The 23769-nt window shown below is 39.1% G+C and overlaps 1 protein-coding gene across 1 annotated transcript in view; it reads right to left on the reverse strand.

The window, feature by feature from the left end:
- The window catches only part of ITGA2 (integrin subunit alpha 2), a 67624-nt gene that overhangs the window by 4348 nt on the left and 39507 nt on the right, over window positions 1-23769 (reverse strand). The window contains exons 12-28 of the mRNA XM_059837104.1: window positions 22286-22431; window positions 21456-21599; window positions 19394-19597; window positions 18476-18612; window positions 16881-17020; window positions 15782-15933; window positions 14566-14676; window positions 13918-14000; window positions 12988-13129; window positions 11301-11393; window positions 10367-10443; window positions 10190-10273; window positions 7023-7125; window positions 6125-6235; window positions 5555-5659; window positions 5123-5236; window positions 2806-2895 (exon numbers count right to left, since the gene is read on the reverse strand). Of these exons, the coding sequence (XP_059693087.1) occupies window positions 2806-2895; window positions 5123-5236; window positions 5555-5659; window positions 6125-6235; window positions 7023-7125; window positions 10190-10273; window positions 10367-10443; window positions 11301-11393; window positions 12988-13129; window positions 13918-14000; window positions 14566-14676; window positions 15782-15933; window positions 16881-17020; window positions 18476-18612; window positions 19394-19597; window positions 21456-21599; window positions 22286-22431 (2036 nt within the window). The remainder of the gene's footprint in view (window positions 1-2805; window positions 2896-5122; window positions 5237-5554; window positions 5660-6124; window positions 6236-7022; window positions 7126-10189; window positions 10274-10366; window positions 10444-11300; window positions 11394-12987; window positions 13130-13917; window positions 14001-14565; window positions 14677-15781; window positions 15934-16880; window positions 17021-18475; window positions 18613-19393; window positions 19598-21455; window positions 21600-22285; window positions 22432-23769) is intronic.

Consider the following 23769-nt stretch of genomic DNA (forward strand, 5'->3'; position numbering starts at 1 on the left):
GTCTCCTTTGCCTGCTGTTCCTACCTTCTGTGAAACCACTAATGACTTGACAGTCTCATAGTGATCTGTGTTCTCCTGGGTCAACTGCATGAATTTGCAGGAAGATGTATAGGTCAAACAGGAGCACCTCTAGCACACCTACATTTCCTGAACCACAAGCAATACCAGAGAGCTCCCAGAAGAGCATTGAGTGTCTGAAAGTTAAGTTTTCAGGTGATACCCTATCTAGCTGGATTAGATATAACCAAATATATAATTACATATAATAGAGTTTCTTGGAGAGACATTGCTGTAATATTTATGAACTGTCAAATTTTTGGATTTAATCTTGGAACAACATGCAGTTAGCTGAAAGTTTTTTTTCCTTCCTGAAACATGATAAAACAAGTCACACTGGTTTATTTTCTCAGGGTGGTTGTTCAATGCATTTGTCTGGAGTAATTTAATCTTAAGCTTTCTGGGAAACTTGCACTAGACTGACATTTCAGTGATTTAAGTAATTTCTGTTGGAAGGCTCCAGTGTTGTGCTAGGTGTGGTTATGTGTATTCATTTCACCAGGGCAGGATGGTTTTGTCTATTTTCTAACTGAATGGCCATAGTGATGATTCTAGCAGGTTAACATTCTGGCCTCCAGCTGGCAGTCCTTTCCAACTTGGAAAAAATGTGAAAGCTTTTAGATAAAAACACCTCAGCAGCTTCCCCACATAACATCACAAGGCAATAGTCATTTATTTGGCTAAACAACAACCCAGTTCATCCAGTGTAAAAAGCCAATTTCACATATGCAGTTTGCCTAGTAGTGCTTTCTGCATTAGATTAACAGTGAAGTGGCTCTACTGGAAAGGAAAATTGATGCCTAGGAACAAATTATCTTTCCTGAAGTAAAACTGTGGTCAATAAGACACCATGAGACTGGGATTCAACTCATCTGGTGTTTATCTAAAATATCCTCCTTGACTCCCAAAGGAGGATAGGCTTTTCTAAAAGCCTAATTCACCCTAGTTATTTTCAGGATCAAATTTAGGATGAGATGAACTGCATTTCAGAAATACCTGCTCTTTCCAGGGACTAAGGTATATAGAATATGGATGACTAATGCAGATATTAAATTGGATGAATGCTACTACATCCATCTAAATCAACAGGGTAAGTAGGGAAATAAGCTCTGCTTGCTTCTATACTGTCCTGTTCCCAAGGAAGTGTGAAGGGCAGATTGGGTATCCTGTTCGCCTGACAAGAAGTACAGTGCTGGGTACTGACTCCAGGTGTCAAACTGTCTGCTTTAGGGAGAATGTACCTCCCCAACCAGGCACATTTACCTAGACTTCTCACAGGGCAATAGGTTGTTGAGTGAAGGTCAGGCTGGAAGTCACCAAAAGCCACTTTGTTTCCAAGGAACCCTGTGGAAAACTTTCAGGGTCTGTTCAGCTATTGCCTCAAAGGTGTAGAAGTCCCAGCTGCACATGTGTCAATGGCTAGGGGAGGAACTGACTTTCATTTGTCAACTATCATTTGAATAATTAAATTCTAGTTCTCCTGAAGTTGCCAACAGAACTTCTGGTAATGTAGATTTGGCAGTACCATGCTTCAAATGTGGAAAAATACTTATTAATACATGGTTTATGAGTTACCTAAAAAGTCTGTGCAATTACCTGGAATATTTACATTGTATAGTAATGAGCTTCATCTCATAATAGAAATAATACTATGCCAAACTGAAGCATTCAGAACACTTCAAATACTGACATGTAATTTTTCTGTGAAAACACACTTCCTTTCTTCTTCAGGCACTGGAGGTTTTACTGATTACAAAACGGCTTATTTAGAGGTTCTTCACAAGAAATAGAGTGATCCATGAGAAACCAATTATTAAAAATGGTACTGGATGATGACTGTATCACACAATGAGAGAGATCAATCTGTAACTGCTTTTGTGCACATTTAGTTGAATTCTCTATTGCCTATGAATGGGCTATGCTGCACATTCTTACAGATATTTGACTCATTTACTCATTTGCATTTTGCTTTTTAATGGCCTTGGTTATTTTATGGATAAAACAGGCTATTAAGTCCTGCAGAAATAAATCTGAAATTAGTACTGCAAATGGAAGGGTGTTCTTCTCAAGACAGACTAAGACAATAAGGTGTCCTCTTTTTTATTACAACAGTACCATAGTACTACTATATTCTTCCAGAGTTTTTTATGTTTGTGTATAGCAGATAGAAAGCTTGGAAGAAGAATTTAGTACTAATAAAGCAGTGGTATGGAGACTTCTCCTGAGATTAGCTGTGTCCACACTGTCCATATGACAGCTATTCCAAATGCTAAAAATATTCCACATTCCTTTACAAAGGAGATTATTTTCTGGAGATCTTTGCCAAACATTTGTGCGGAAACCTCAAACCATACTCTTATAGAAGTAAGACTATAAGTCAGATTTGTGAACATGTTTCCCAGAACTCATTTATCTATAAAAATTAATTCCATTGAAGCAAGAAAGCCAAATCTTGATCTTTTCATGAACAGAAAGCTATCTGAATTTCAGAAGTTTCTAGCTGACATTTTCTCAGAGTTCTACAATTTATTTGAGACCTACAGGTTTTAACTATGTCTGGTTTATATAGCAGTGGGCTGAAATGAAATCATTTTAATAACTTTAGGCACTTATATATAGTCAAATGACACATAATTTCAGCATAATCAGGTTGCTATGTACTCCTAAAGGACACTGGAAATGAAATACTATCACTTTAATACAGTCAAAGATAGAGAAGTTGAAAAAATATACTGAACTATCACTTACAGTTAGGGTATTCTCTCCAATGATGAATAACTCAGGGTTATTTGTATCAATTTTTGCTTCTGCAGAAAGTTGTAATGTCTGGAAAATTAACTGAAAGAGAAGATTAAAACAACTGTAAAGCTCTGTTAATGGCAACTCAATTAAAATGAAGATATTCTAAAAGTCCTTGAAGTCTCAAGTCCTTGAAATGAGGACTTCACAGCCAGATAAGAAAATCATAGTATTAAGAAAATTAAAATTATTTTAATATTTTTCCCCAGCCAACATGTCAATCAAAGTAATAATATATCAGTAATTCACTTAACAATGACATTGAGGAACTGGTTTTTCTTTTTCTTTAATGTACAGTTCAAGCAATACAGAAGGAAATATTTATGTAACCCTTTTTAGAGTTATTTCAAAGCTGTCACTGCTGTTAGCAGGGAAGAGATGGGAGGAAACAGCAGTGAGAAAAGGAGACAGCAACAAAAGACAGATGGGAATATATCTCTGGCCTTTGAAAGAAATGGAAACTGGATGTTCTTTTACTTCCCCTGCTCTCGCTTCTATCCAATGCTTCTGTTTTTCCCCATTTATTTTTTCCTTTCACTGTGTGCTCCTCTCCACGTCTCAAATTCTGACATAGCTCTCTCAGCTTAAACAGAGACGATGAAAAAAATCTTAAGCCAATTCCTATTAGAAAAGGGACCTTGTGCCAGATCCCACTTCCCTCTCTGGATATACTGGGAGGAGAGGTGCCTGGCTGTGTAGACGCTGACAGTTCACTGCTGCTCTTCCACAGCACCACAAGGAATGGCCTCAGGTCCATGGGAGCACAGGACCACTCTCTCCAGCTGACCCAAAGGCAATGCCTGCTCTGCCATTTTGCCTTCTCAACCATTTCTCTGTGGCAGGGCCAGGTACCGTGGGCAGCTGTGGGTCCGCAGTGGCCAACACACCAAACTGACTGGCTCTGCAATGTGAGTTATTGCATCCCTGCACTGTGGCCATCTGCCCAGGTGGTATGTCCTGCACACCTAAAAGTTGAGAAAAACACCTGAGCACTATTCAAAACACCTCAATTCCTAAACACATCTTTTCTTTTCTTAGCAGGTACTGGCAAGCCTGTTATGCCCTTCTCGGACAATGGCTGATTGCCACTAAATAAAAAGGCTGATGATGTGCCTGATAGAGTGAGTGCTTGCAAGATTATTTGTGCTCAATTTTGACAACCAAATAGAAAATTACAAAATGGGAGACGCGAGGAGAACTGTGACATATGAACTTTCCTTCCCATCAGCCAGTGATGGTAAACATTTCCTTTTGTTCAGGTCTCCACCTTCTGCGTACCTGACAGCACTAACAAATGGTCTTGACCCAGCTGATGAGAAAAATACAAACGCCAAAGACAGACAGATGCTTTTCGTCGCACACTTCCATAACACATTTAACAATATCAACCTGACCTTTTCCTTTTAAGAGTAGAATGCTGGAGCTGACAGCAGCCCTGCTGTTAAATGTCAATACCTGCCACAAGAATCACCAGACACACTAAGGAGACTGCGTCATGTTCCTGACACGTTGGGCAAACCCAGGACTCCAAGATAGTTTGGTTGGTTGCCTAGCTAAGAAGCAAATATGGTCTAACTTCAAAAGTCTGGTAACTCATGATGAGTTATATCCTGGAGGCCACAGGGTGATTGAAAATAGGCAATTGATGGCTTTTTTAAGCATCCTGTAGGTCTCTAAGCAAGGACTGTTTCTTTGACACCTACTCTAATAAAAAGAAAAAATCAATTAAAGATGTTTTCCACACTCTCTCTATATCAAATAGAACTGGCAGCACTAACAAGGTTTTGGTATTTTGATGTGATCTAAAATGATCACGATGTAGGCTGTGATGTTCAAAAGCTAAAAAGCATGATTATTTTACAGGCTATGATGATACTGTGTTCTGCTGTCCTATGATGAGTTTTGTGGAAACTGTAGTTCCCTAAGAATGAATCTAACAGATGTAGGAAACATTTTTTTTTCAGCTGTGAAGGTTGCATTATCATAGCATTTTCTTAGAGTCTGTGCTGGACTTAAGTTTTATCAGCTCTGTTATGCAGCCTCACTACTTTCAGGTTCAAGTTTTCAATCTGGAAAAACAAAACCAATATAAAGTAAAGGAAGGTCTTTCTAGACTGAGGTCTCTGTACTCAGTGAGTACTCTGAGAGTACTCTGACAGTACTCTGTACTCTCTTAGTAAGATCTCTGTACTGGACTTTGAAAAATATCAGTAGTTTAAAAATACTTGAGTATTGTATCCTCTATAAAGATGCAGCTGATACTCACGGCAGCAAAGGTTCCATTCCAGATTTGGGTGGACACGTTCACAAAGTACTCTCCCTTCAGTGCAAGGTCTTCCAGTTTGCATGTGATGGTACTGCACTTCACGTTCTTACAGTTCTTCCAGGGGAAACAAGAAGAGCAAGCAAGAAGAAGCAATAGCATGCATTAAAAATACACTTTGAAAAGTATTCTTGCAGCATACAGAATTTCTGCCCTTGCCTTTGCCGTTCTGTGCATACAAATGAATCCTTGCAGGCTGTGCTAAAGCAGATGCAGTATCTGTGAGAACATCCATAGGCTGAGCTCCTGCTCTGTAAATGAGGAATGCCACCCCATCACAGCTTTCCTCCCAAGTACAGCAATGGGCTCAGAAGGTCAGCTCTGCATCCCTCAGCTCAGAAGGTCCTGCTTACTGCAGCCCTGGGTTTTACTCACCAGTTCTTTGGAAGCTCTGAAGTTCTCTTTCATAAAAGATGGAGAATAAGGTCTTTTCCCTATCTGCAGTGGATTTATCTGAGCATCACAAGTAACACCTCTGACCTAGGAAAGATGACAGGAATGAGACAGGATGACATGCTACTTGGGAGTTTATACTCATTGTAGTAATATACATTTCTGGGCTTAGACAGTGGCTGTTAAAGGCTGAAGTGTGAACACTGAATTCTTTAAGAAACAAAGAGTATGTGGCTGTGGTCAGAAGTAAATCTTATGACACTTTTTTTTTTTTTTGGTCCCTAGATTGACCTGAAGGGCTTTTCCTCATCTAAAATTTTCATTTTTACAATAACTTTCTCAGGAACTTGGAGAAGGGCCTAATTGAAGAGATCCATATACTCCACATCTGCCAAGAAGTAGCCCAGTGTACTGTTGGCATTGTGGTTCCCTCTTTATGAGGAAGGAACATGGAGAAAGAGCATGGATTCTCTTAAACTAAGCCATAATACTGGGGAGATAATTGATGTTTATAGTACTGATAAAACCCCAAAACACAATTCAGCTCTGTACCTCATCTGTGGTGACTGCAGTTAGGTACATGAGTGGGTTGCCTTTGCTGGTCAGTTCAGGAAGATTGATTGTTACAGATGCCATCTTTACTGGAATACTTCCTGTTGTTACCTGCAAAGCAAAAAACTCAAGAGTTAATTCAGGTAGCTATGCATAAATTATTTGATACAGCAAGAAAATTAGAAATAATGGATGAGTATGGAAGAACTGGACTCCTTTTACATCAATTTTTTTTTTTACTAAGACACTGGGGTAGTAATTTTGTGAATAGTAAAGCAGAAAGTATATTGTATAGCTCCAGGTTCCTGTCTGTTTTCTTAGCAGAGTTCATATTAACTGCATGAAATATGTTTTGAAAAGCAAATATTCTGCCATGGCCAATAGGCCTGTTTAGTCCTTTGGAGTAGCAGTTACACTAATAGAAATGGAACATCATTTAACTTTCTTCCACGTTGCATATTTGGATCTAAGTTTTTTTCTGTGTTATGTAATAAGCACTGTGCTTTAGTTCTTGCATCAGGTTTGAGCCCTTAACCCTTGACAAACTTCAAGTTTCAAAGTCCAAGCCTGCAAGCACTTGTTTTTCTTTATCAAGTTGTCAGGAGACTGTGAAAACACAGTCTAAGCTGGCCTGAAGTTAAGCATTAACCATCTCCTAAATATGTACACAGTGCAGGACCAATCCCTCCCCCATTCTACTTGTGTAAATGTCATCCTTAACCTTATGAAGACTCCAAGAACTTACGCTATTTGCAAATATTTTTTTTCTTACTTGACCTATTCAAAAGCTTCAAAATCAGACAATGAAAGTAGGAGTGTTTTTTTAAACAAGCTTTTGGGAGCAGGCTACAGAGGGAGCTAAGGCAACTTCTTGAACCAGAACAACAGACTTACTAACCTTAACTGAGAAGTTGAACGTGGGGCCAATATCTTCAAAATTATTCACAGTGGAAGGAATGTTATGACCAGAGTATACTTCATAAAAGTTGATATTGGCAAGCCTGGTTAACAACCATAAAACAATATGTTTCAATTGGGCAGCTGCTTTGAAAACATATGTTACTGGATATGTCTTTGTGAAACAGGTCAGAAGTACAGAGAGGGAAGTCAGTCATTTAGATTGTTGTTTTAAATTTACAAAGTTGTTTAAGAAAATGGTGGGCTGAAGCCCAGAGCTGGAACAAACATGTGAAATTAAGACAAGAGAATTGTACATGATACAGGCTCTCTCAGGCTTCTAGACCCTGCATTGTTTCAGGGCCATACTGCAAACTCCTTCTCTGTGCACAAACTGCAACATTCACCCTTGCAGTCACCTTTTTACTCAGGAAGGGCCTTCCTGGCTGTCTCCCTTGGTACATCTGTAACTGGCTGGGTGTGGAAGCACAGGTATCACCCTGCTTGTGTAGATGGTACATATCACATGGCCCTCATAGTCCTCTTCGGGTCACATTATTTAGCAATTATCGGGTTTAAAATTCAGAATTTCCGAAGTAACAGAAGGGTGGTTTCAGCCCACTGCAGCATGGAATGGCAGGTGCATGATGGAAGGGCATGGTGCAAGGAACTGGGGGTGCTTGAGGAGCTCAGTTAGTCAGAACCACACTGAAAGGCAAGGAAAACCTCCCTGTGCAGTGCATCACACCCACTACCTGCTACCTGTGAGCAGCTCCTCTGCTAATCCGTGCCAGAACTGTGTCCGCTCTTAATCTTAGCTTTCATTAGAAGACTAATTTGAGCAGTCAAAAAGCAAGCTGGTGAGTGAGTTAACAAGAAATAGAGGCTATTACAACTCCTACATCAGCTCTTCCTAGCTCTTCTTGTTTCACAGGGAATCTATCATCTTTACCGCTCTCCCTGTTTAATCTGGGTAACATCTGTGACTACAATCCAAATTTATTGAGTGTGCAGTCTCACAGATGTGCTTCCTCATCAGTGGTGATCCTCCATACTGCACTGTGGACCCTTTTTGAACCTCCATACTTTCTCCAATGGGCCCTTTCCTTGAGGGACTTGCTCACAAGGACTCCAAGGAAAACACATGACATATTGTCTGCTATCTTACTGCTGAAGACACCAGTCCTTCCAAGATGCTGAGTATCAGCTTCCTAGTCCTTTCAGAAGTCTCTGGAAAGACATATTGCTACATCTTCTCCCAGAAACTCAGAAAATTATCCCTAGGAAGACTTCACTTCAGCAAAACAATACTTTTTTCTCAACTCTTGTAATTTTAAGGGATTACTTCTTGGCTGCATTACCTGCCTCAGGAAAGAACAAATTCCAGGTAAATACTTCCTAAGCGAAGTTATGCCATGGCTTAATATGCATTTTATTTAATTCTTTTAAATTTATTATCTCCAAGAATAACTAACCATTTTCTGGCAGTAGGTATTCCTTCATTCCTTGAAGTGCATATGAAATTGAATTTTTTCATATTCAGGAGATGCAGCTGAATTTAAACCCTTGCTTTCCCTTGAATAACTTTTATAGACTCCATTCCTCGCTTCTTCTGAAGCATTTCATTTCAGTTCATATTTCTCAGTTAATTAAACCCGCTGATTCAAGTTTGCACCATCTGAATTTCCTGAGAAGCTAGCCCTCTGCACAGATGCTCCTGCAGTCTCTCTCACTGCTCTGGCGAGGTCTCATGCAACTTTCTCAAGGAGCTGAAAGAACTTGCACCACTGACGTAAATGTTTTTCTGCACTTAAAATAATCTCAAAAATTCTGCATGACTCCAAGACAGGGGCACCTATTCATGATGCACGGCCTCAAATATTATGAAACTACTTCTGCAAAGAAGATTATAATGCTAATCTTCTGTATGGTGGTCCCTATTCCAGCTCATTCTACACAGCAGCCAGCAGTTCATATAGCTATGGTGATCTCTGAATATTAATTTCCTGGATCCATAGTTGCTGTATATTTTGAAGCAGCTCCTTCTTTTTAAAATTTCTGTTATTCTCTGAATATCTACTGGGTTTTTTAATATCCATTTATATTTACTAATTTTTGAACACTTTGGAATACAAAAGCATTTTTTCACCAAGAACTGGTGACCAAGTGCATTATGTTGATCCTAGAAATTCAGTATTTGGGAGAGATAAATAAATCTATTCTTTGAAGAAAATTCAAATATCCTACTTTGATCCAGGAGTGACACCCATGTATTTTTGTTTCAGTTGCAATCTAAGTTAAACTGTAACTGAAATAATTCTTTTTTGGAACAGTAACAGACTAATTACAGTTTGAGTACATCCCAAATCACCAAGTGTTTCCAGGGCTCAAGGTAAGGACTTTCAAGAGCACTATAAGAAGGTAAAAGGTCGTAAAAGGCTTTTTGTTGATCTACTCAGCTGCCTCTTCTTCCCTTCCCAGGGTAAAGGATCTCTCACAACAGCCCTGACTTGCCTTCTACATGGAGAAGAAAGGGCTGGCACCAGGCAGGGGGGGTAGGTTTGAGCCAGAATCTGGATGGGTGCATGGGAAAACAGGGTGTCTGATTCCAGTGCCAGTGCAGCTGCAGCAAGGGAGAATCTGCCAGGTGTACCTCAGGTTTTAGTTCAAATCATTATCTCAAACTGCTAAAAAGTTTATATTCTTGCTCCAGGTTCAGAAGATATGTCCATAATTTTTTTCTTTTTTTATTTCCCTCCTTTACTGAGGGGGGCATATTTTTTCTTTTGATATTCTTTTGTTTAGTTTTGATCACTGTAACTCCAGATTTGATCCCATGTCATTACATTTGAGCAAAGAAGCCCAATGTTATTATACAGTATTTATGTTACCAAAACCACATGCACTGTTTGGCCTTTATATCACTTCTGTTCTCAGGAGCATCTGTAACAAGTGTTTGGAGGTAAACAAGGGTCCACAATTTTCCTAATTTTTTACATGTAAGTTTGGTTGGAAGGATGGATAAATCTGCTACTACTGGTGAAGAAGAAACTTCTTATGTCTTCCAAAACAAAAGCAAAGCTTCACTATTATTTTAGTGGCCTTTCAAGATTGTTACTTCAAGTAGCTTGGCAAAATGACCATGTCTGTTTCCATAAATCAGCATACCTTGTGAAGTGAATTTCTGCATCATATCGCAAAGGAATTGATAAGGCCACCTGGTTGTCCGAGTCTTGCTGTTCCTTACTTTCACTGTTCATCAAAACACATTTGAGTCAGGTGTAATAATATTGTTCAAATAAGCTTTTAATACCTAACTTGCTTTCATACCATTATGTACTTTACCTCCATGCATGAAAACTTAGAACTGCCACATTCTGAAGATTTTTAAGGTTGAAGTCAAAGCTAATATCAAAGGATACCTATGGAAGAGACAAGGAACACATGGTAAACAAGTTGGTACAACTTCCCAAAAGACATTATTCATGTGTGTAAAAATGCCCTCTGTATCTGAATTCTCTACAGATTTCTGTGTAACATTTCAGTAATTTCTTAATACTCAGAATTAATTTGTCCTTACATTCCCCTACAAGTTGGCATTCTTACATGAACATGAGTTATTTGCATTTTTGAGTTGTATACATCTAGCCGTAAGCTGCAACAAAAGGTGTTCACAATTCCTACAATTTAACCTCTAGCATTGACACAAACTTTGTATTCATTCTTTTCTTCCATTTGTTCCAGCAGGTCCACTTTGGGCAATTCCATTAATATTCAGAACAAGCTTAACTTTCTATATATGATTTTTTCAATATTATTTTATGTGTTCCGCCACAGGACATCATGTTCATCTTAGGGCGGTGTGGGCTTCTCTCCTCCCAAAACAATACTGCTTTCTTGGAGAGATGAGATTCATGGAGCAGGTGAGGGAGTTACCCCAGGTTCACAATGCCAGAGGCATTTGATGGTAATTGTGCACAGTTCTTAGCAGCCTGCACATGATGCTGTATGCTTCTCTGCCCACAGCTTTCATTCTCCAAAAGTTACATAACTGCAGCAGCATTTGGAAACTGTAGGTTCTGACAAATGAATTTTGAGAGCCCTTTGTCCTTTAATCTGACAGGGAGTCACATATTTTAAGCACTAGTGTGCTTATTTTAATGCCTCTGTTGTAAAATCTAAGAAACCTTTATCAGTAATAAATGCAGAGTTAGGAAAAAAACAGCAGCAGAAAAGGTTTTGGGTATCATTCAAAGTTATTTAAACATGCTAGCTGTACCTGTTGTCCTGTTCTGAAAACAGGATAGCTTATTTGGCAAATGACTGTACTTTGTGCTGTTCCTGTTTGACACGAGACTTCAGTCCCATCACTCTGTAGAGAAAACAGATGAAACACCATCTTATGTCAGGTTTTGATAAGGCAGAGAGGTGTGGACCTTCAACAGCATATGTATTATAATAAGGAGGAGTGAAAATAGGTGTTATGGCAGTAAATCCTAGAGATGCAGCAGATAGGTGGGGCATAGGCAGGGCCAGGAGAAAGTCACAAGGAAGGTGGGACAAGGACCATTCCCACTTGATTTCTTGTGGGCTGCAGTCATCTTACTAGAACTTTGTGTTGAGCTTGGAGGAAGGAATACAGGCCAGAGAGTACAGGTCAGCTCTACCACTAACTTCTGTAAGTCCTTTTTTCACAGAATTTTTACAGAACTTTTGCAGACATATTTACACAGTCTTAGAGCTAGAAGAAATGAAACTTTCTGTAGGAAAATCTGACATACATAAGAGTTTGTTTACTACTTTCCAGAATATTGCCTTGTCATCATCCTTGATTCAAAGACAAATTCACAGACCAGAGCCCGTTATTAACCCTTGGAGAAGAATTAATTAAAATGTACTGTCTTTTGTAAAAAACATTCCTACTAGACATTTACCATTCATGAATTATGCTACAAAAAACCCCCCAAACCCTCAAAACAAAACCTCCAAAAAGACCCATACATACTCAGTTTATGTTTTTCTTCCTGCCTTGAAGCAGGCACATTTTTGGTCCAAACTTGACTTGCAGGCTGAAGTGCTTCTACGCAAAAGGGCTTTTAAAGGAAAAGAAAATTCTAGCTCCAGTGTGGTCTTTTGGCAAGAGTGAAATGAACAATCTTGCTGCACAACAGGATGGGGAGGTAGAGGGGCACCCCCAGCGCTGTGTGCAGTACTTTTGCCAATTCATTGTTCAGAATAATGCTGCTCTTGGGCAGGAATGAATGCTATTCCTCCTCTCCCTTCAGTACAGGGATTGCTCTGGATTTCACCCCCAGGATTATCACGCACCTCTCCAGTAGGAGCCTGACCATATAAGCCAAGCACTGAAATCTACATTTCATACTTCATGAATTGGGAGCAACAATTTGAATTATAAGTATACTGCATTCCCCAAAATAGTGTGCATATTTCCTCTCTTTTGCTTTCTCTAAGATAAAATTTGTTGGAAAAAGAGTTTTTGGTATAGCCATCATGTCAATCTGATTAACTGTCTAGCTGGAACACATGGCCTTGGCAGTAACACTATTTCTAGATCCAAAGTCTGTGCTTTAAGAATTCATCATCAATGCTGCATGTCTGATTTATCAAATACAAAATCCCTGCAGCACAGCAACTTCTTCAGGCATGCTGCTGGGACTTAAGAAGATGTGGGTGCCAAGGCCTAAAGTGAGGAAAAGATGTCTGAGGTGAGATCAAACTCGAAAAGTTGCCAGCTTTTTTGCTGAGTTGGAAATATCTCTCCTTGACCTAAATAAACTGATCTGCTGGGGGAATAATTCTGGTATCCAAGAAAACAAATTGTGAGAGAGTTTTGTACACACATTCTTTTTGGAATAGGCACTGCTAAAAAGGAAAAATGAAAATTAGTCTGAGAACCTCAAAAATCAGGGGCAATAACAGAAACTGAGAAGTTGGGAACCACGCACCGGTAAAGAAGATGAAGCAAAAAACAAGTTGTCTGAAAATGTAGCCTGTATTCTGGTGTTATATGCATTTTCCTTTTTATTTCTCAATTTCACGTTGAATGTTAGTCTTCTGTTTTTGCTGCTGACAATAAACTGTTGTTTGCTGTTGGAAAATAGAGTCCATTGTTGTAAATAGAGGTACTAGAACAGCTGTGGATCAGGAAAATGTGTTGCCTGAAGCCAACAACAAATAACAAACACAGCAAGACATTTCCTACATTGTACACACTTAAACGCTCTGCTTTCTAAACCCTTTGGCATAAGAAATTCTGTGAAGGTGTTTCCTAAAACCAGATAGAATTATTGTATTCCAAAAGTGCGGGACTTTGATTATGTGTTGTCAGAGGGACTGCTGAATTTTCAAGGGGTCAGCCCTGGTGGGAAGGTGGACAGAGTGGGCAGCACACATGGGCAGCTTTATCTCTGTGATGCATATATACACATATACATCTGACATGGACTTAGAATGCGTGCAGCCCAGATAGCTGACCACAACTCCCCACTGGCACAGCTACTGCAGGATCCTCACTGCTCCCTGTAGACAACCGAAGATGAAGACAGCTGCTGCAGCTGCTCTCTCATTGTGCTCCCTTTCCCAACAGCAGCCAGTCAGACACAATTTGTCCAAATACTGTGTCCTCATCTCTAAGGTACCAAAACTTGGGTTTGTCTAAGCTGACAGGAGTCCTACTTCTGTGTTTGTGTCCCTATCCTACCTCTTTTTCCTTGATTAAATTTAGATTAAAATGCCATTTCTTTTTTTATCCATGCTGTTTCTAAGTAGGTGTTGAACTGGAAAGGCTTTCTCCTCTAGAAATTAATCCAAAGCCTACAGATGAACCAACTGTTGAAAACACTGGACCTTAACAGTTCCACTGATTCAGCTCTTACCTGTCATCTGCCTTCTGCTGAACATTCAGAACCAGATCACAAATACAAAGTTCATCTTCACCACAGTCTTTAATAAAAGGAATCTAGGAAAAACAAAAACATTTCCTGAATGACAGGGCTCAACTTTTAACATGATCTGGAGACACTAGAGTGCAAGCACCTTCAAGATGAAGCACATTCTTGGTTTGCAGATAAGAAAATCCCTCTGAAGGACATTAAAAATCCTGACAAGTGAATGAGTGAACTGAACAATGTGTTGCTACATGTCAACTGATCCAGTAATGGTACAGACAGGTTAGTCTTCAATGACAATAAAGGTGATGTAGTCATATTCATTCCATCTCTCTTCTGTGTCCCTTTTTACTGTAGAATAAACTGAAAGAATTAATCTTTGCCATCAACTAGAATTTCACATCAACAGTGATATGGTTGAACTGACATGATTGTTATGTGCTACGGTGGCTGATGTGTGTGTGAGCAAGCTCATGTAATACAGGCAAAGGTATGAAAGGAACTAGGGACATCCCTCCATGTGACTTACACAGAGCACCAGTTTTCACTTGCATGCACCTCTTCGGTGTTTGTGGGGGCCTCTCGTTATGGATGTGTAGGGCCATGCATTCCTGAATAGTAAATCTGCATACTTACGCTATAGGCCACAGATGCTGGAGAAGATATGTCCAGGACAGGGCTGGAGCCAGGATTTGCCAGGCCAATGTCAATACGCAAACCAAGTGAATTCACGGCATCTGAAGGCTCCTGTAAAACACACATGGTTCAGGTGATCGCTGCCAGCACAGAAAACAGGGTAAAATTGGCAATTTCTATTGTGAATTGAGAATGCGCAGTAAAATAATACTTTGCTCTAAACAAGGAGAAACAACAGTTCAAAACTTAATTTCTTAAAGAAAATAATTTTGTGAGATTGACCAGTGTGGTCTCCTCTAGATTAACAGTTTTCAGTGTGATTTCCATGACTGACCAGTGTGGGCTCCTCTAGATTAACAGTTTTCAGTGCGATTTCCATGATAAAACTGATTTTTCTAGGATTCCTGGAGACTGTGCACATCACAGTAACTACTATGGCTACGGAACATGCAGACTGTCTGCAGCTGTAGGAGGTGGTCCTCAACGCCATCACCAGGTAGCTTTCATTCTCATCTAGCTGCAGAAGTCAAATTCCTATTCCACTCTGCCTTACCATCACAAAGAGCATCTGGGCCTGAGTGACACTAAAACACAGTAAATGCCATGTTTCCTCTTTTTTCAGTCCTGGATGAATCATCTTCTAGCCCTGTGGCTCACTGCTCCACAAGGCACTAAATGTGATCAATAGGTCACTGCAAACCAGAGCAGGGACAGAAGTCCTGTACCTGACCTAGCATCATGCAACAGAGCTTAAGACAAGTCTTAGGTCTCTGTTCAGTCTTTGGTTCTGGAGAAAAATGGAGACCTGCTTATTTTTATTTAATTCCTTGGTGTGTACAAGGGTTTAGGATGCATGCAAATTCTGCCTGAATGTTAGTTTGAAGAAAACATCTGCATGTATGTTTTAGTTCTTACAAAACAGTCTACTCAGAGGGAAATTAAAATCTATTTAAACTATAGACCATGGGCTCCATATTACACCAAAGCTGAATAACACAATTAAGAACCGTCTTTCCTATCCTAAAAATCTGTACTGAATGTGACAGTTCTTAGTTTCTATGAAATCATAATCTTATTAAGTATTTTTCAGCTGGGCGGATTTGGGAAACATAAATAATTCAGTCCACCATGCATGAAATTCACATTACAGACAAAAAATTAATCCATGCTTTCCTCTGATCTTTTGTTATGCAAGAATACTTGCAACTGCACTTACTTGTACACTGAAGACATCATGAACACAATTCTCTTCATGATGCACCACAAGATCCCTCTGCATGTACCTTTCATTATTTTCTTTGAAAAATGCTCTAGAAGTCACTCTGGAGGACTGGAGATCTGCATCCAATGTTGCATTGTACTTTATAGCTACAAGAAGAATAGCAGAACATTTTTGACTGATCATGGTTGCCCGTGATCTCATTACTATGCTCAATATTACAGGGACCAGGCTTTCCCAACCACACTAAGTATTTCATGTTTTTCATAGCTAAACACAGAGCAGTTTCAAAATGAAAATACTTTCTCTTGTGTTTTCCAAAGTAGTCAGACAGGTTTAGGTCCTGATCTGCAAGGGGCACATCAAATGGCAATCAATCCAGCCTCCACTGCAGATGTCTGAGCCTGCAGCTCAGGCAAGAAGCCAGTCAGCAGGGCCAGGGTTACTCTAGGTAAAGGGGCCTTGCAACAATATCACTGAACTCAGAGGTAACTTTAAACAATCTGCATCTTCTCTTCAATCACATAATAATTTCTGCCACCTCCTCTTTGTTTTATGACTATTCTGTTGTGAAAGTTCATTGTTATTTTATAGCTTAAAATCATGAGCTCGTAAAGGCACTTTATGTAGCACTGAAACAGTCCAACTCGTGTTGTCTGTGAGACTGAACTTAAAAACTTCATGGGACCCCACTGATGGTCACAGAAATATTCATTGTGCTCTGAAAAGAAGAACTTCCTCCCACTAAAAACTGCTCTGACCCTATGAAAAACATTTAATTTTCTTTTTCTGAAGAGGAAAAGTATGCAGTCTGTTGTTGAAAACAGAAGGCTGGATGAACCTAGCTCCTCATGAATTACATTTCTGGGGAGTGTTGAACAACAAGGACACAGCTGTCCTCTATACTGTTAATTCCCCACTTTTCAAAGAGTATGGAGCCTGTGATGAATTAGGACACTTTCTCAAGCACTTAAGTTATACATTGATTTTGTGATTCTTGACATTTAATCTAACACATATTTAGACTTTCCATTACTCATTTAAATAATGGACTTTTGCAGAAATTAATACAAGAAAATCATTGAAATACTCTTACCCACTTGATTATTTTTCTTAGCAGGTCTAAATGAAGCCTGAAAACATATTTTGACAGTTATATCTGTATTCTTGTTCAGCAGACTGATTTTCTCAGGTTTAAATGAAGCAGTTATGGACACATTTGCAATGCCTTTTGACCTGAAAAATATATTTTAAAAGTTACATGGGGTTTTGAAGCACAATTGGTAACACAAAAGTTGTTATCTAATACTATCTGTAAATGTTAGTATTGATTTTTTGGGGTTCCCAATGTAAACTTATTTTAATGGCACTGGTAAAATTATTTTTCCTTAGGTATACATGAATTTGTTGATATAATTGCTTACAGCAATAACAGTATGTATTTTCATGTTAGTGGCTACTTGATGACTTCAGCCTATGCTCTAATCAATCCCTCAAGGTATCAGAGAATGAAGCTCTCAAACTATTTTCTAAAAGAGTAACCTTCTGCTCCCTTTAGAGCTCTTCTGGGAAGGTGAGGATGGATAATTCTTCATTTTATTTAATAATCTAATTTTTTTAAAAAACAACTTTAAATGTAATTAATCAAGATTTTGAAGAAGAGTTTCAGAGGAACCCTACATGTAAAAACAAACACTTTAATCAAAATGAAATGCATTAATCAGCCCAAATGTCAGAGTGAAAGAAGAATAAGCATCTTCATTAATCAAATCTAAATAAGGGCTGGTACTTCAAGGAGCATAGTTTTCTTTAATGAAATTCCCAGCAGCAGCAGCAGTCAAAGGTCCAAACTGACCATTCATTTTTAATTATCTTGTTTCATTATGAAAGAAGTAGCAATTCACTGATATTTTTCTTACAATGGGGAGCCTCAGGCATGAAGACAGGCAACAGATAGGAAAGGAAACAGCATTTGAATTTAGCTCCTCAAGGAAAGAGGGGAAATCACAGCCTACTTAAGCAGATGATTTGGCTTCTGTGAAACCTTTTTAAATTTTGTGAAAGTACTCTGACTCCTGTGCCAAAAGCAATGGGCCATTACAAATGTGTTTCTTGCCAGGACTAGTTGTCAACTCTCTATTACTGCTCTCTGTCCTTACCCTGCAGGACCACGCTGCCCCCATACCAGCCTATCAGCCAGTAAAGGTCACGCAGGTTGTGTGAGACGTGGTTTCATCTGTCTCAGGCTCAGCTATCAAAATTATACTCTGGCTACTGAGGTACACAGCCTGCTGTTACAAACACCCTCCATCAAGCCCCACTCCCTGCTGCTGTCCCTTCCCTCTGGACCATGTGTCTGCACAGCAGTAGCATGAAGACGTCTCCTGGCCTTCTCGTTCCTGGCCAGGCCCCTCCCAGCAGGCTCTGCCACCTGGCTTCCTCCCACATGCCCTGGCTCTGCCCTGTGTGCTGCCTTGGCTTTCACTGGTTTAATGATAAATGCCTAAAAGAGATTTAGTCATTTTTTAGCTAGTTTTGATAGCAGTGATGAGGCAGTAAGTGTGTTAGCACTGAACACATAGAACAAAAGAGCTTTTTAAATTTCCTTATTTTTCCTGTTGAATTAACTGCATGTTCAACTGCTGCATCTGAAGCACTAACTGCTTCCTCTCTAAGAAAGAGTATACTAACCATAGCACAACCACATTTCCATCAGCACCAACTGATACGTCAGTAATGCCATCGTCATCTAAGTCTCTATGGCCATCTACTGATCTTCCAAAGAATTGGAGCTTTTGTCCAAAAGCAGAATCCGATCCTAAGATTTTCTGGGAAAGAGAGTTTGGTTACTGAGTTTGCCAAAGCATGCGTAAGTCCATAGATAGTAGCCTGATTAATAGATTTTCACTGATACTCCCTGTATATGCAATGTATTGTTTAAACAAATTGCATTTGTGGGTGTTTCTCAGATGCTTTTGTAGCACTTCTTTCTCCTCTATTGGAGCAGACAAAGGACTAGATTTTTCTGTCTTGGGAGCAGATCAACTAACTGACTGCTGTATGCCAGATACAGCTGGAAACTTTTTCCATCTCACATTGAGCAACTCAAAGAATATGAAGCTTAATAGGAGTTCTAACAAATACTTGCTGCAACCAGAAAATCTGCATTGAAAGTGACAATAAGATTTCCACTATAGCATACATGAAGACCAGTGAAAGACCTTTAATACTATGCATTTGTAATTTGCAGAGCTGAGATTTATCTAATCTTCATTGCTGTACATAAACACTAAAAACCTGAAAATAATGGGTGTCAGTTTTAGGATAGTAGTTGACTTCACACTCAGGCATCAAAAATGGCTCAGAATGAGCACCTTGCCCAAACTTTTCCTCTATATGGTTCATTTATAAGCACCACAACATCAGCCTCAATATGTTGACAACTGAAAGGAGGAGAGGCACAAAATGTGAAATAAACCATGAGAATAACAGTATTCCTTTAAGTGGTTGAAACAGTAGCCAACTAAAGCACAGAAAACCTTCTGTTTTCCTCTAGTAGATTTAAAGGCACAAGTACATCATTACACAATACAGCTATACAGTAAATACCTGAGAATATTTGGTACGTATAGTCTTTTGAAATCCATTATAGATGTAAATTGCTCCCGAGTTTTCATTTTCCAGTGGTGCACCTATTACAACATCATTAGAACCATCCAAATCAATGTCTGCAAGGGCTGCAATTGCTGATCCAAAGCGTGCATTTTCTGACCCCTGTGGACCTTCCAAGAGTTCTTGTTGATCCAAGATTCTCTTTAAAAATTGAAAAATAAGAAAAAGCAGAAACACAGCTATCATTGCAGCATATTAGACCTAGGAGCAGTATCTATGTGCATTGTTTTTTGTTTCTGTTTTCCAGTACATTCCCCTCAGATAGCTCAACACTGAATTCCTTCCCCATTGTATTGCCCATTCAGTTTGCATTATGTCTCAAAGTCTTGGCAAGAATTACACAGCAAAATCAAAGCATGCTATGCAAAGCACTAACAGCAAATATAACCATATGTATGAAGCTTAAATGCCCTCTCTGTCCTCATCTGACTGTTCTGAAGTTTCACAATACATTGAAAAATACAGTTTCCAGTTTTGGATTACTGGTTTTTATGCAGAGGGAATGGAAATTATGTAACTGGACATAATTCTTTGAAACAGAAATGGAATTTCCTTACTAAACTAATGCAAAAAACATGTGTCCAAATGGTAAACTCCTGACCTCTCCAATGCCAATGAAAAAAGAAAGATTGCAGATCTTCATAGTTAAATAATCCCATTTACACTAGATTAAAAGCAACTCTGGCAAACAGCATTCTCACCTTTAACTTCAGTTACCATCCTGTGCTTAAAATTTTAGAAATAACAGGCAAGTTATTTATTAAAAATGACTAGAAAAGTATTACTTGCGCAATGGGGACAACTTGCACAAATCCAGATTATTTTTAAAAAACATTAAAAGTACCTTTCATTGTTCTTAAAATTTAAACCCAACATTTGACAACAACTAAAAACTGTAAGATAGTCTTCCAATTTATTTGGTTTTCAAAAACAAAGGAAAAAAACTTTAATTTTTCTTTCATATCTCATGTCTGATACCACAGGCAAAAAGTTCAATGTCAGCTGCCAACTTTCAGCTCCTCCATCTACGTTGAAATTGTTTTAGGTTAGTTTCCTAGGACACTCTGACTGAAGTCCTGCTGAGGAGCATGGTTCCTCCTCTCTATTTATTTGATTGCAATTTACCTAGTAAAGAGACCATTTTCTGTTCTCTCTGATGGATGTCAGATATTAATTTACTTTGCAGACATCCAGTGAATGAAAGACTGTTCAAAAATGCCAGAGGGCTCAGTAAGGTTAATACATATATTCTGAAAACACCTACTATGGGTCTGAATAAAAAGCACTGTCAGGCAAGCATCAGACATGTAACTAAGCTTTACTGAACAGAGGGGACAACAAGAGTTATGGTAACCATCCAGTGTTAGAGTCTATGAAACAATGCAGAAAGCTGGTAGAAGAGCATTTCTTAGAACTGCTTGGGGAATACTGTCAGGCATTGAATACAATCACCAAAAACAAATGGCAAATTACTTAGCAAAAGCCTTGAGCTAGGTTTTTTAGAGATACAGCCAACCCATGCTTTATTAGCATGAAGCACATTGCCTGACACCAGGACCAGGGAGACATGGAGAGCACCAATCCCCTGACCACTAACAGTGCTTAGCTACTGCCTTGCTCATTGGCTCCAGTTTGGTCTGTTCCAGCTGCCTAATTCCCAGGTTAAATGCACAAGCTGTTCTGGGGCAAGTTTGCAGCTGCTCCTGAAAAGAAGAACATGTAAGGCAGCATTGGAAAAGCCTCCACACACATCCCTCAAATCAGGAAGGCTTGGTACCATGCATCCCTGCCCTTATGCCACATCCCAGGATAAGCACGTGCTCAGTTTCTTGTCAAAAAAAAAAAAAAAAGTCACTTGAAATATTTCAAACACTTTGAAAAGATTCACTAACTAGTGACTTTGAGGATCTGGGGAGGCCAAAGGCCTTTTAGCATCCATGTGGCCAATCTGATTTGAAAGAAAGTAGCCCTAAGCAAAGCAGGTTTGAGCCATTTTTACCTTTGTGATGGAAAACATGTACACTCTCCCTTCTTCCTTCTTCAGATCATTCATAAACATTGGTGCACCCACAAGCAGCACGTCTGTTACAGAATCCCTGTCAACATCCACTGAACACACCACACTGCCAAAGTAGGAGCCAATCTGAAATCAGAAGCAAATGGGCTGTCGCTGTATATGGTTTTTGTAAATCATGTTTTAGCACCTGATTTAGAAAACTTACATCCAGTAATACTCCAATGCTACTGAATGTTGATTTATTAAATTCTCTGCAGCATGCTCCATTGTTGAAAGAATCATATCGTTATACATATTTAACTATTTCTGTCCCATAGCTGCTGCTCAGCAATACAAATGCCAACAGAAAGTAAGATATGCGAGGTATATATTTTTATAACTGCACATGAAACTACCCAGCCTCTGATCTACTCTCAGATTTGTCTTACTGATGATACCAAAACCACCTAAAACTATTCCTCTTTTCCAAACAGAGAAAAAGAGATTGAGCTTCCATACCTATCTTCTGATGTCATATACTTCAAAACTTCTTAGGCAGAGCAGAGTTTACTGTCTTCTGATTTGAATTGTTGACAGAAGAATACATTAGTTAGATTTGTATATTATCTTTTGCCACTAATTGGATGACTTCCTAAAACACTGTTTTAGAGTACCAGCTAACCTCACTGAAATTGACTAGTGGCAGAGAAAAGTTCAAGTGGATTCTAAATGCTCTGAGACAAAGAGGAATTTTCCAAACAAATTGCAATTTACTGCTGGGTCAATAAAAAAAGATTCCTGAAAGTCTGTATTCATGACCAAAATATACTTGCCTGCTCGCCTCTCTGTGACTGCACAATTGCAACATTACCATCACTGTCAACATTATAAACCACCACTCTGCCAGTGTAGTTGGATCTTGGTGCGCCAGCAACAAAATAGACAGAGCTCGCAGTTGAGAGAACAGCCACAGAATAACCTGGGTATAAAAGTAAACATTTAACATGTGTGAGAGATCTTTAACTACAATTTATCAGTTGGTAATCCATAAAAGCACAGAGGAGGAGTCAATCCAGTATGTTAACTGTGCAGAGTGACGATTCCAGATGGGAAGTTATGCTGTCACATATGCATAAAATTTGCAATATTGTCCTGGAGAGAGCAATGACACACAGATCAAGTTGAAGCAGGTTTACAGAATAACACAATAGCTTTGCCTATTCAGTAAAATGTAGACCACAAAAATGTCATGCTTGTGAAGGAGACAGGAAAAAAACGTGCAGAGAGTATCCTTGGAAAGAAGAAATAAAGAGAAATATGAGATGAACGTTTGAACCAGTCTTCAAACTAGGGAGGAACACCTAGCTTCTGCAAAGTTTGCAGTGCATTTTCCCACAGCCCACTAAACCACAGACCAGTGGTTTCTCGGAATAGAAGAGGCTACATTAACAGCTTGTCAGCTGAAGAGTTGATTGAACTTCTCTGAATATTTTAATCCCCATCACGATTATTCTAGCATTTATTTGCTTTCAGGAAACATCATTTAATACCTGTAAAAATGTAAACATGTATTAGCAGTATAAATCTAGCATTAGTACATACTTTAGATTTCTGTGGTTTAGTTCCAGCAAATTTATTTTAAGCAAAGAAAACAAAGTCATCCTTTATAAAGTCTATAGTTAAACTCAATAAGAAAATGCCAGTGATGGGACAGAATATGCAGATCTTTAGCAAGCTGCAGAACAATATGAGGAGAACAGTCTAAAAGGAGTATGCCTTGGTCTTTACATCACACCAGTCTAATTCAGATCTTTTGTTCAGACATAGGATGAGAACAACTTTTGTGACTGAAGTTCAATGAGCAACAAAATGAGGTTTTGTATTGCAAGCTAAGTACACACCTTCCTAATCAACACAGAATACAATAATTTGAAGTGAGTGGGTGCCACGCAGAGCAGGGTGGCAGAACAGCTGAGCAGGCTGTGATGCTCTTGCAGCTCTTTAACTTATGCACTCCCAAGCTGGTGAGAGAGAGCTGGTATGGAGAGCTCCTACCAGAGGACAGAAAGTGGAAGGGAAATAAAGGGACAGAAAAGGCAACAACATTAAAGTTAATACACTGAAACTGCCTTGAAGAGAAAGAAAATTACCTGAAGTTTTAAAAATTATTAAGAAAATGAAGTAAGAGAAAGTCTGAAGAGCTCATACATGCAAAAGAACTACTGCTCATTTGCTTGGATTTAGATTTATTCATTTTGTTGGATGCAAGTAATGTTGAGCCATAGGGGGAAAAAAGAATGCTAGTTGCAAAGAGAGC

The sequence above is a fragment of the Haemorhous mexicanus genome, chromosome Z (assembly GCF_027477595.1).
Source record: "Haemorhous mexicanus isolate bHaeMex1 chromosome Z, bHaeMex1.pri, whole genome shotgun sequence".
Classification (NCBI taxonomy): domain Eukaryota; kingdom Metazoa; phylum Chordata; class Aves; order Passeriformes; family Fringillidae; genus Haemorhous; species Haemorhous mexicanus.